The 14,127-nt window shown below is 40.7% G+C and overlaps 1 protein-coding gene across 2 annotated transcripts in view; it reads right to left on the bottom strand.

Moving 5' to 3' along the window:
• Positions 1–14,127, bottom strand: part of rarga (retinoic acid receptor gamma a) — a 35,158-nt gene that overhangs the window by 6,545 nt on the left and 14,486 nt on the right. The window contains exon 1 of one of the 2 annotated variants that reach the window (XM_046869449.1): positions 8,998–9,530. The exons of the other annotated variant lie outside the window; for it this stretch is intronic. Within the exon in view, the coding sequence (XP_046725405.1) occupies positions 8,998–9,142 (145 nt within the window). The 5' untranslated portion in view covers positions 9,143–9,530. Of the gene's footprint in view, positions 1–8,997; positions 9,531–14,127 lie in introns of those variants that run through there. 2 annotated transcript variants of the gene reach the window in all.

The raw sequence follows: 14,127 nt of genomic DNA, 5'->3' as shown, positions 1-14,127 counted from the left end.
ACCGGCTTGGCATTTTACAAGACTTAGGAGACTTCAAAAAGAAGAAAGGAGGGCATAAAAAGAGGAATCTGATAGAAAACAGAAAAAGGGACAAATGAGAAGCTGGGGGCACGGGGTGAAGCAAATGTTCTAGGCTTAGAATCAGTAATGTCCCCATTCATGGCCATGGTTACACAAATACGGTGGAGCTGAAAATTAAATCTACATACCACCTGTACATTTGTACAATATGATGAAATGATTTGTCTCAGTTTACCGAGTCAAAGGGAATGTAATGTTGTGTAAAGTACAGTTTTTGGACATCAAAACCAGTCATTTATAACGTTTTTATTAAAGGAACAAAACTTTTACATGATGGTGTTAAAGGTTATTATACTAAATCCAGTACTGACGTGATACAATCTATTGCCATTGGTTAAATCTAGCATGACTCATTTGTTTATATAGTAATCATAACATAATGCTGAATGGACCTCTTTCACACACTCTTCAAAGGCAGAACCATGGGTGGCGTCAAACCTGGAATACTGACTGGCACCATCTCAGACAATGAGACAGGAGGGGGACAAAAAATCCATCAGCGTCTGTCAACAGCCCAAACTGGTTCCTGTGGTAAATAAGGCTTCTCTTACACCTCTTTCACACATCATTCCGAAGTTCAGTCAACACTTCCGTGGATCATACAATGGGACAGGTCGTCTTTGACAGCTGCTCCCCCACCAGAACCAATAAGTCCTTTACTCTAGTTTCTCTACTCATCTCATCTTTCTATTTGGGAACCAATTCTCTAAAAAAACACCAAGCCTCCTTATCACCCCCCCATTTGCATTACAATCTGCAGTCCTAGTTGCTAGCTGATGGCTGATTGAGGGACAGGTTGGGGGCGGAACAAGGCAAGGTGGGGATGTCGAGGTCATAGTTATCAGTAGCCGCTGCTCATTTCCTGTTGTGTAATTTTACTACTAATCTTCTCACTTAAATCTCTCTGCACACAGGAGCAATATGAACAGGCAGGCAGGCATGAATGCAACTATTTACATGCATTTAAGTCCCTTCTCATCCATACCTAGAGTAGCAGTAAAAAAAAAAAAAAGGAGACAAAATGTGCATAAGCTACATATATTTAACTCCAGAATAACTGGCACATTTCAAAGGAAAAGGGAAAACTGTTGTCCAAAATAATTATAGCACTATGCTTTAAATTCTACAAATAAAAAAATCAAAAGCTTCTTTCCTAAACTTTAACAACAAAAAAATTTCAAAAGTTTGGTTAAAGTAGGATTATTACTTGAAGATATGCAAAATAAATGCAAAAGTGCGATCCTTGAAAATGAAACCTGTATCTTTTTTAAATTGCTTCGTTGTTGCCACCAGTTCTACTGTTGGCTTTGCAAATATATACCTGGTTAAAATTATCGTTTTTTACAATAATAAATTGTACATTATTTGCAGGAGTACATTGTTAAAGGTCTAGAATAGTTTTTAAATCTGTTAGAAATTCGACACATTATCACATAATAGATCCTGGCTGCTTGTTTTATCTCTACTTGCCCAGAAGGCTCTTGTAGTGCTTGACAATGGATTCCACTAAGTACCAGGATATTTTCACCTGATCATCTGGTTACCTCAGACAGGAGCTTACTTGGCTATAGATAAATATTTCCAAAAGATAATGAACCCAGCCCAATGTCTATACCAACAAAGACATTTTCAGCGGAAGTCAGAACGGCAAATTCAATCATCAAGACAAAATAGAACAAGGTTTATGGACATGATTGTGGGGTGCCGGTCCTTCAGATGCAAGTGTTTTGGAGAAAAAAATGCACTATGTAAGAAAAGTGGTGTTAAATTAACAGCATCTCTGCATGTTTACATATACAGGCACATAATCCAGTCTGCTCTCAAGAATTTTCAACTTCAATCGAAGAGACACGTGCAATAAAAACAGTATAAACGTTGCATGCATTTTGTGTTGCAAAACTACGTACACTAGAAGCATATGACACGTTGGCTGAGGAACAAATTTCTTTCACAATAGGACTGCAGATTTTGTGTACGTGACTGTGGGTGTGATTAAACCTTCTGGAAACACTCTTCCCAGATCTAGTCTTGTCCTGTGCTGTGTGTATGTGTGTGTGTGTGTGTGTGTGTGTGTGTGTGTGTGTTTTGTGTAAGTGTGTATGCAGTTTTGTGTGGGTACTCGCATGGCTACCAATGACCCTGTTTCCAAAGCGCCAAAATTTGATTTGCAAATGCAGTCAACTCATCTCAATTCCTCTTTAAATGATTTAGTCTGCATTTTATCTATATGTGTTTGAGACATGAGACCTAACAATGATCACTATCACTGCTTAGCTTAGGATTAGCTTGTTTTAAAAGCATTGGTTTTTGTTTTATGCCCCCCCAGTTCTACATGCCCAGACGCGCTGTGCGGCAGACGGTGCACAGATTGGCCAGGTTGTCCTGAACAGCATGATTGATAAGCTGACTGGCACAGACTGCATGAGCAGGAGGCTTCTCTCTAAGCCTTGCCTGACGAGCAAGGACGTGTAGTCCTCTCCAGAAAACTTGCACCAGCTTCCTAATGGGGGACCAGGTGTGGCTCACTCTCTTTTTCTCTCTTTCACTTGTTTTGCCTTTCTCTTTGTCTCTGCCCACAGCTTCCTGCCATCTCCAGTGCATGGTTGTCATCACAACACTTCACTACAACACAACCACACTTCCTTCCTCCTCTCTGCTTTACTTGCTCTTTTTTTTCCGCTGGATGTTTTCTGATTGCTGACTCTTTAAGTGAGTGGCATTTCCACTATTAGTCACATTTTGCTAAATACGATTATTGAGCTAAAAAAATTCTGCAAGATATTTTCAGTCAGAGACAACCGATTTTAACTAGTCACTGATCACTGAGTACGACTGTCTATGTATAGTCAAATTATGGTCCCAAGACTGACCATACTATTTGCTTTAACCCATAGCAGTTTCATTAAAAAAATTAGTAATGGATGGGTGTTAGTACAAGAGAGATTGTATGCACACTTTTAATAAGGTGCTCAGTAGTAGCAGTTCCTGTCAACAGCTGACTATGACTTCATTATCTGAAACACCCCATCCCACCCACCACCACCACCACCTCTATTTCTATTTCTCTCCTCCCATTGCCTAGGCATGTTGAGAGATATTCTTCCCGTTACAGCAAAACCTTTTACAGAAAAAGCCCAAAGTTGCCAGCCAGTCAACAGCTCAAAAGCGAGAAAAAGGTGAGAACATGTGCCACATTGGACAAGACCAGAGAATCAGACTGAGACTGGAGTCTAGAGGAATTTGCACCCTCATGTCATAAACAGCACAAAGGCACGAATACATACACACACATGAACACTCATGAAATGCCTGGTGTGCACACACACACCTTACAAGATGTGATGTCAGAAAAAAACTAGCTAGGATGCCATCACCTTCCACAGGAGGTATTCAGCAGGTGGGGGCAGCCACTAAGGCTCTAGGGTTTGGGAAATTACCCTTGGAGACAGCATTACACATTCAACACTTTCTGCTTTACAATGCCTCATAAAACCTTTTTAGAACACAGCATTCGAAGTAAGCATTTGGCCATGAAAGCCCTTCCTTACTGCACAACACCATTAAGTTTCATCGAAGAAACATGGTGTGATTACTCCATGTAAAATATGAGTAATGTTGCTTCAGCCCTAGTTCAAAATTTATCAGTGACTTATATTCTGCTTGGACTGTCCCAGCTGCTCCTCGAACAACTATCTGACTAAAGCAATTCCATGGAACTATCATGGTGATCTAATCTTAACAATTCATTGTGAATCGAAATATGAAGATCAGATCCAAAGGAGACAGATCTCTGGCATTGAGCTTGTGACTGACTGCCAAGCCTCGTGCATTCAGAGTTTAGATACTGTCTCCTCTGATTCCTCTTCACTTCAATGGCTGGATCATTCTTGTATGGGCACAGACACTGGGGTGTTGATCTGTCTGAGCAATGGAGCCAAATGACAGACTCAGCCTGGCCTACCATTCAGCTTTGATCCCAGGGCTTCTGCTTGCTCTCACACATTTACTTTCTCCATCTGTCTAACCGTCTGCACTCACCTGCCATGGTGCCACGGCCTCACTTGTCCCTATGCAACAGATTCAAGGAACTCCTTGTATGGGTCTTATTGTTTCCTTCCTTAAATAATAGAAACAACAAATGTAGAAGTAGCAAGCTGGTTGACGCCTTTGTGACGGAAATAAAAGATTTCGTTGTTATTATGTGGAAATATGACTCCAGGATTATACAAATTGGAAGTTGTGTTAATAGCATGATGCGCTCAAAGTGCTGAAGTACTATTTGTTTGGTTAATATTGGCTGTGGACCAGATTATGACCAAATAAAACTGCACAATGTTAAAGCTTATTTTCTGACAGTACTCACAGGTATCAATTCAAAGCTGACTTTACTACTCAATACAACTTAAGGAAATGGTGAGACTGTGGCTTAGTGTTTTATGTGAGAAAGATTTGTGTCCAATGAAAGCTCCATCTGTGAGTACAAGGTGATGTTTAGGAACACAAAATCAGTCAATATCATACATCATCCCAGAGCACAGTATGGTTGTTTTCTAATGCCACTCTAGAGTAAGTGTGAGAAACTTCTGTTATGAATGACAGAAACCGACAACTGATGCTTGATTACATAGATGGAATTTTACCACCCTTGTGGGCCAGCAAACTCTGAAAAGTGATTGCCCAACAATAAAGGGCGTAGAAAAGAATCGTTTTTTCACTGAAAACCTATGTGTGAATCATCAGGTGGAAAGTACTTCCTATGGTTAAGTTACCACAATAATTTTTTAAAACAGGTTTTTTTATTTGTGGCATAGGTCAAATGTCTGGCAGTTACTTTGTCATACCAGCCAAACAGTTTCATTCCTGCTCATCAAATGTCTATATTTATAAATCTTGACTGGCTTAGTCTAGTGAGCCACATGTGTCAAAAATCCGTACTTTTTACACTGGTTACATGTTCTTTAAGGGTTCTGGACAAAAGGCGTGTGTAGTAGGTCATTATTAAAATGTATCTTAAATTACCAGGAGAGACTGTGTATTATTAATACCTTACTATAGACCAACAGAGACAGTTTTTGTATGGCATAAAGTCCTTATCTATCTTTGCACTAAGAGTAAAGATTGAATATTTTGCATTTTTCCTGGGAACTGAAGTTTGAGATAACATTAAACAGTGAAACTTACAGTGGTTTGCTCTCTCTTGGCTTAAGACCACAATCCTCTAAGCCAAGGCCCTTCAGCACATGTTCACATACAAAAGTAAAACAACTCCTTGCCAATGCCTAACCTCCTGCACGCACTGAGCTTCTCAGTAAACAGCTATTGGAGTTAAGGACAGCACAGAGGTGCTGGCCAAAACAGCTAAATCAACAAGCCCGTCCCAAAATTCCCTAAAGCATGACGTTCAGCCCTGTTTGTGTGTCACAGAAATCTGAGACAGGGAAAAAGACAGACGGCTAATTACAGTCCAGATCTGGGACAGAGCATGGGTAGGGCCCATAGCAGACATACAGCTTCAACTTGTATTTGAGATGACATGGAAATCTCCAAAAAGCTATTTTTGTAGCGATGACTTGACACAAGTTTAGTTAATGCAAAATGAAGCTTGAACATATATCTATGAATCCGAAGCTGTGAATAATCTTGTTCTATACAGCCAAGTGAAGATTTGACAGGAAAGATCTCTTATTTACAGTTCCCTGACCCCAGCAAGAGGCTCTACTGCCATTATGGCAGCAACCCGGATTCCAGCGGCCCACTGTGGAATCTCAGCAGCCACGTCAGGCCCATCTTTCTGGGACTGACAGTAGACCAAAGTCCCTTGCCAACACAGATCATATATAGTCATCCACATACAGGTACACCACATCCACATATCATAGCTCCACGCACTTCAATGTATAATGATTTATGCAAAGGTCTGCCAGTCGAATTATTAATTTGAGACAAGAAAGAGAAATCTGTCATAGATGTTAAAAGTTGAGTACACATACAAATTATACAAAAAATACACTCCATACATATATCTGTACATATTTTTGTTAGAGAATTATAAAAAATAAAAAAAATATCCACAATCAACCCAAATAATTCCAAACAGCTAAAACAGAAATCCCTTTGCAGCCTCATAAACACAAAGTACAAAAACATACTCCTATCACTAAAGGGCCACTAAACGGTCAACACCACATATACACACTATTCTGTCTAGCTCTCTCCTCATGTTAACATATATACACATCTTTAAATCACCATTTTATCTACTCCCACACCCACCCCCTGAAGCGCTGTAATCTTTTAATTGAATCTTTTGTAAGGGAAGACCTCCATTAACACAAAATTAATGAAATGAGGTGTGTGTCTGACATCACTGTCCTACAACACGGGGTTATTTATACACACACACACACACGCACACGTACACACACACACACATACTGTGTGTGTGTGTATATATATATATATATATATATATATATATATATATAGAGAGAGAGAGAGAGAGAGAGAGAGAGAGAGAGAGAGAGAGAGAGAAAGAGAGAGAGCTATATGAAATATGTGCATGTTTGTGTATTGTGTAATGTGTATTTACTCCGCATTAATCATCGTAACAACCATGTAATACTCAAATGTCGGTAAATTTCACCTTTAAGAATTTCATAAAGCAATTGGTTAAAGGAAATGTGATGTTATCTCCTTGCTAACTGATGCATTTCCAAATCATTGACACTGATGTCTCAAGTGCACATACCAGACCCTCCTTCCCTCTGCCACTGTTTTAAGTGTTACACTATTTTTTTTAAAGCCTCTGACTTGTCCTTCCTTTTCAGGGTCTTAACAAGTGCAGTGTGCATGGTGTGGAGAGCTGACTCTGCCCAACATGTAACCTCTCAATCACCTTTGACTCTAGTGATGGAAAGAGATGCAGGAAAAAAAAAAAGAAAACAGGAAAGCTGACTATGCATCCCAAAGTGACCAGTACGGCTTTTATTTCTCCACCTACTGCTGACAGTTAGAGCTTTTACTGAATGGCACAAAGACAAAAGCTCTTCATTGTCAAGTGGGACTCTCAGATGGTTCAAGTCTCCCTGGATGAACAAAAGAGACACGGTGAGAACAATTACAAAAGCTCATGAGGTGGTGTTAAGAAGAGAGAGAGAGAGAGAGAGAGAGAGAGAGAGAGAGAGAGAGTCATCCATAGAATATAACTTGCAAAACAGAATATCCGTGTCTCACTGGCAAAGCAGAATTTTTTTATGAGGGAAAGTTCCTTCCTGTAGACTACAAAGACAATGTTGGGTATTGTAAAGTGCTGCGAGAGACAGCCTGCCAGCAGCAGAAGTTAACCATCTGAACCTCCCTGAATCGTCCTGACCATGCTCCGCAGCTGGTTTGGCCCTAATGAGATAGTGGGTTTAAACATCAATTCATCTGCTTCATCAAGAGGGACAATGAGTCGAGTGGCGGCTGGAGGGGGACAAGCTGGCCTTGTTTACTGAGCTTTAGTGGGCATGCAGGACTGAAACAGGACACCGGTCCTTCCCTCAGGCCAGCCCACGCTTTCCCACCACATTTCTTGTTCCCCCATTTCCTGGAACTCAAGTGGGCTACAAATTCGTACAGTCAAGAAGTACAGAGATACTTTTCCTGCTTGCGTGTGTGTGTGTGTGTGTGTGTGTGACTGTACATTTGCTCTTGGCTGGTGAAACCTGATTGATTAAATAAACAGATCTCATCATGCTCTGATCTGGGGAGGCGGTGTGGAGTGCAATGCCTCGGCCAGGCCCCTGACAGGGCATCTGTCTTCATTAAATGGCGGCCCAGTGTGGCTGACAGCCACTGAAACGTTGGTGTCTTCAGGATTAATGAAGACAGATGACTCAACACACAGAGGCCAGCACCAAGGAACAAAAAAACAGAAGGTTGAACAAATAAAAAACGCTAAAGCGGCACAACCGGCTCCCATTTGAGAAGCTGAAGAATGAGAGATGTGTTGCTTGTGCAAATGCTCATTTTTGGATTTGCCTCAAAAAAAAAGGCTGTTTTTTTTCTTGTTCTTAAACACACCCATGCATACACATGCTAACCTCCCTGTGAGACCGTGAAAAAAAGAGCCCAGTTTTGTCCGTGCTAGGACAAGGCCCTTGTGGGAGCCAGAAGACTGTCAAAGGCAAGGGAGGGCCAAAAGAGCGAGAAAGAGAGATACAGGAATGGGGGACAATCCAGACCACAGGAAAACAGTACTGCTGCTTTTGACTCAGTTTGAGCATTGCTTATCCTATTTTTCTACTCTTTATCTTACTTGTTTCCTAAATTATTTATTTGCTCACCCCCTAAGCCAGATGCTTGCAGTCCTTTGGTGGATAAATCCTTTATTTAAAGAGTGGACCGCTTCTAAATCATGTCTTTCCTCCTGCTGTGTTTGTGTGCTGGCTGATGCTGGGAATGATAAATAGGGTCATGGGCAGACTTGCTGGGATGTCACACTTGTCTGCCGTCAGTTGGGATGAGAATAAAAAAAATGCAATCTGCATGACTGAAATGAAACAAAAGAATCTGATTTGCCTCCACCCCACATCTAACTCTCTCCTTCTTTATATTTTGACCCCCACCCCATCCTCGCTGTTTAACTTTTCAACAACTGACAAGGTCAGGAATTAGGTTACCTGCATTGGACACCAGACACTGATATTTTCCTTTCATGTGCAAATGATCACATCAAACAGCATGTTTGATGGACACACGCACACACAGAAGTACATACCCCTTTAGCCACTCACATGTTCTCACAAATAAACACCATACGAATGCTACAGAGTGTGCAGACTCTCAATGCTTAGCTAAATCATAGTTAACAGCTCACTGTGAGAATGAGTGCAAGATGACAGCATAGACAGGAATAAAAAGAACGACACTTACACTGAACGGCTGTAGTTCCCGTCCAGGCGAAGTGATCCAGCCCCGTAAAGAAGGGACTTGCCTTCCTCAGCATACATGCACCTCGGTTAGTGACATCGTAGAGCTGCCGGGGTCCCATCCCCAGAGGCTCCATACAGTCAAACATAATGTGTCCTTTACGCAAAGACTCTTCAAAGTTGCCAATTGCTTCCTAGCTCAAAACGACAAGAATAATAAACCCGTGCTGGACAAACAGCAAAACCGAGGCTGGAATTCCTCTGCTGAGTATCTGCCCTTGTTGTTGCTTTCTTCCTCTATATTCTTAGTACTGCTTGTCTGCCTGATCACTGGGCTGGAATGTGGAGCTGGTTTCTGGCTGGCTGGAACTCACACTCTCTCTCTCTTTCTATCTCGATCTCACTCTCAGTTCACCGGATGCCCTTGGGCAAGCTGCTCTTAGTCTTCTGTAACCGACCTAAATAAGAGCTCCACATAGCACTCACTGTGTCCCAGGCAGAGAAGAGCGAACCAACAGCTTCAGTCCCGCGCCCACGAAGGGGAGGGGAAAAGGGGAGGAGAGAAGAAGAAAGGGGGGGCAGGAGGTGGAGCAGAGGAAGGGCCTGAGTTGGTGTTTTTGTGTGTATGTGTGCTAGCTAGCCCAGATCTGGTTAGAGACTTAACTTTTATTTGAATTTCACTTGAATCTCTCTCTTTTTTTTAAATCTCTTTGGTGATTCATATTTTAGCACAAAAAAACCACCCAAGACACGAATACACACATTCACACACACACTTCTCAGTTCAGCATGTTAGCAACTCTGCACCTCCCCCATTTCCCCTGCAGTAAATATGAGACCCCCATCCCTCCCTCCCTTTTCAACTCCGTCTCTAATCATAACCATATTAAAGTCCAGCATGAGTGAGTGAAAGAGAAAGAGTGAGTGTGTGAGACAGAAAGAAAGAAAGAAAGAGAGAGAGAGAGAGAGAGAGAGAGAGTATTGTGCATGGAACAGATGCCAGAGCGAGAGGAAAAAAAGTCTTCTCTTTTGTCTCCACAAAAGACAGCAAATGACTGATGACCACTTCTGGGAGACCTTCATTAAATATGTGGAGTAGATTCAAATAACTTGCTTTTCACTTGGCCAAACAATATAAGAAATAATCAACGACAGCAACAACATTTGCTCAAGCTGTTAGTTTGCGTAGAAATCGTTTTACAAACAATGTGCTTGCGAACCACCTGAACTCCCATGCTCATTTCACCTGATATCCAAAGCTATTCACACACTGCAACCACTTTTTCATTGCTTCATTAAACTGCTTCATATAACAGACACAGAAGTAGCTAGAAGACACCACATGATGTCATTAGCTGATCTGCATATTAATTGAATTGTCAGGGACATTTGCATTTCAAAAGGTGTTACATGAAGAAGAATGATTTGTCCAAAGACAACAGCAAAAGAATGGACTACAACGGAGTATGATCAGAAGAAGAGATAATATCGTTTCTGTTTTTTTTGTTTGTTTTTTTTAATCTTTTGTGATATGAGCTAGAAAGATTTTTGACCATACCCTCTATTTTTTATTTTTTTAAACACATGAATTTTGGAAAGTGCTTATAGAGATTTGTGCTCATTCAGCTACAAGGGTGTTAGTAAAATCAGGTACTGATGTAGGTCGAGGAGGTCTGGGGTGCAGTCAGCTTTCCAATTGATCCCAAAGGTTTTTAATAGGGTTGAGGTCAGAGCTCTATAGCAGGCCACTCAAGATCTTCTACTTCAAAACTTGTAAACTATATCTTCATAGGGCTGGCTTTGTGCAGGGGGCATTGTCATGCTGGAACAGCTTTTGGTCTCCTAGGTCAAAGGAAATATTAATGCTATTGCATTCAATTATGTCCTATACAATCGTGTGCCAATTTTGTAGTAAAAGTTTGGGAAAGAATGAGATAAATTGATACATAAAGATTTGTAATAATAAACAAATATATAAACAGCATTAAAATATAAACTGAAAGCAATAAAAAAATATATATATTTTTTTAATAAAGTCTCTTATAGGACTCTAAAAAGTTGCAAAAAACTAAAAACAAAGTCACCAATTTAGCAAAAGTGTTCACACAGGGTGCTAGTACAACATTAAGTATATGGGTAGATGGGGGTTGAGACATTAGGAAATAAATAGCAGTGTCAATGCCAATGGCTGTCAATGGCAGAACAGCTGAGGGAAAACCAGACCCTCAGTCCGGTTCAAATCAAACAAACAGCTGAACTCAATGCCAGGAGCAGAAGAGGCGTCTGCCCCAACACAACCATCTCAACCCCTTCAACATAAAAGTGGTACAGCCCAGACTGACTCCAAAAAAAGGCACCATTTCCTGTCAATCTGTGCCGATGGTTAGGTTCACTATATACATGTACAGCCTTTTCACTCACACTCTGCAGTTTCTCACTCGTGCGTGTTTAGTTTTTTACGCAAGGGTTACAAAATAAGCATTTTTCACCCTTGTGCACTGGGACCAGTGCTGATTACACTGTTTATTGATCCTGGGGCCCTTGACTTTGTTATGGTTCTCATCTATTTTCTTTAGGTGGCCCTCACACACAAGCAGAGAGACAGAAAGAGGGGAGAGAGACAGAAAAGGTTAGAGAGGAAAAGGAGGAGGTGGGGTTAATTGCCCTTTTGTTTGAGCTGGTACTAAACATCAATTGAGTTTGCTGTGCTCCTGCTCCTTCGTGTAATTGTTATGTCATAAAGGAAGAGGGCAGTAAAAGAACAGATCAAAAAGTAGCATGGCAGAGAGATGCTGGTTGTTACACTACTAAAATTTGCCTTTTTAAGTTAGTGATAGATACACCGCAGTCGTGTTGAAAGCAGACAGAGGACGTTTGCTGCCATTTCTGTCTCACATTTTTCTTTTAACTATTGTGCGTGTCAATTTCTAAATGATGCTCTGAAGCTGCAGAGATGAAAGATGAAATACCTCAAAGTGATATTTTCTTTTCAGGTTTCTTTTTTTTTATAGAGAGAGGGCCATTTAATTTCCCCTTTACCAGATGGCAGTGATTCCGCACAAAAAAAAACGAGAGCTTGCACCTTTATCATTGCAGTTTAGACTCATTCTTGGCCTGTCTTTGTGTCATTACTAAACAAAGACACACACAAAAAAACGCATTTATACACTTTTTCTTCTATATCCTGTCCATAATCGAAGAGTTTTGTTAGGCTCAGCTCCTGTACCTGGAGGGGGGAAAAAAACGAGCTGGCTCAGACATTTAATCCGCCCCAACATCGTAATGCTGTTGACCCGAGCCCCCGCCTTCCCTTTCCTTCTCTGTCCAGAAGGAGTGAACTCCAGGAGAAACCCCCACAGGGCCACTAACTTTTCCCCCTAACTTATCCTGCTCTCTTTCGCTTTTTTACCTCATGGTTGCTTTTGAAAGAGACACTCTACATATCCAACTCAACATATCCGTCTGCCATTTTTTTTATTATCCCTCGAACGCTAAGTCGTGAACGATCCGAAAAGACATGTCCCAGTTCTTTTCTTTCATCCTTGCCAAAGACCAGACTCTTCGAGTCTGTCTTCACCTTACCCTCAGTCCAGTTTCCCCCCTTCCTTCTTCTTTTCTTTCTGCATCTCGTGTGACAAAACTGCAATGACAAACAGGCCCTGAACTGCAGGAAATCCATCTCACTTAGCTGACTCTGTCACCTACCCTCGACAGGCCAGAGACGTGCTGCAAGCAGACAAGCTGCAGAGCAACATTGCATTCCACTGCTATGCCAGTGAACAGATACATAGAGATGTAGAAAGATATATGGACACATTAAACATTGAAAAACCACTTCATAGAACAAAGTATTTAAAAGAATTAATAGGGAGAAGAAACCTAAAAATCTTCCACACTTCCTTTTTTTTTTTTTTGTTTCCCAACCTGGGGTTCATAAAGCTAGTTAAAAATTTTTTTAAGATTTTAACAAGATCTAATATAAAATCTAGGTGGGGAAATAAATAACGCTGGTAATATTTCTCATAAATGGAAAAGTAGCAAGTTTCGACAATTATTACAAAAGTTACACTGAACACTGACGTATTTCCAGTGTTTTTTACACAACATCCAGTAATTCAGCAAATTGGCTAACAATGAAGAACAGCAAAGAATTAACCAATAGCTTTTTTTTTTCACCTGTGAACGGTTTTACACCAGTATGCCTGATTTCCCAATGATTGTATCCTAGTCAAGAAGGTGCTGCATATTTTTGGAATTATGGTTAATTTTAACTGGTTAACCATCAGTGACCGTGATGGTGACAGAGGTCCAAAGGTTAATCCCAGATATTTGACCTATCTGAATATTAGACTTCTAAGTAATTTTAAATAATAGTATACATGTGTAAGTGGGCAGAAGGGACAGACATGCTAGACAGCGTTTAATTGGATGAACTAATGTATGTACAAGTGCTTAAAAAACATTTGATGTTTTTTCTATAAGTAACAAACTACAAAATGAATATCCATTTCAAACAAAGGTTCTTTCCAGGATATTCTACTGGCCACAATAGTAATAGGCAGGTATAAAAAGAAACATATTTAAGCCAAGTAAGTAAAGTTCAAAGGGGGTGCAGGTGGCAAAAGGGCAAAATTATAATCAAAATATTACACAAATGAGAACATGTGCTGGGATGTACTGTGGGTATACCCAGTGTTACATGTGTGTTGGAATCTATGTATGTGAAACATTGTCAAAAGGCCAACTTTTCTTTAGATAACTCATTATGCTTTACTTCTGCACACATATTTCAAGATGCCACAGTTTCAAAGCTTCACCAGGGCAAGCCCGCACATGTGGAAACACACACACACACACACACACACACACACACACACACACACACACACACACATACACACACACGCACACCACACCACCAATATACAGCACAATTCTCATGGCACAGAGCACACCACACATGTGCCAAGCCGATTCCAGGGAGCTTTGTGGGTTTATTATTTCTTATGGAATGCAGCTTTGTTGATTATACCAAATGAGTGTCTTTCACTTTCCTGTCTCATGACAGCTTTCTTTTAGCGAGTCTCTCTCATCAATCAAGCAATACATGTAGAATGCCGTTAGACACATGTTC

The sequence above is a fragment of the Silurus meridionalis genome, chromosome 16, assembly GCF_014805685.1.
Source record: "Silurus meridionalis isolate SWU-2019-XX chromosome 16, ASM1480568v1, whole genome shotgun sequence".
In the NCBI taxonomy this organism is placed as follows: domain Eukaryota; kingdom Metazoa; phylum Chordata; class Actinopteri; order Siluriformes; family Siluridae; genus Silurus; species Silurus meridionalis.
Note: the sequence above shows the minus strand (reverse complement) of the source record. Positions and strands in the feature narration are given on the sequence as shown.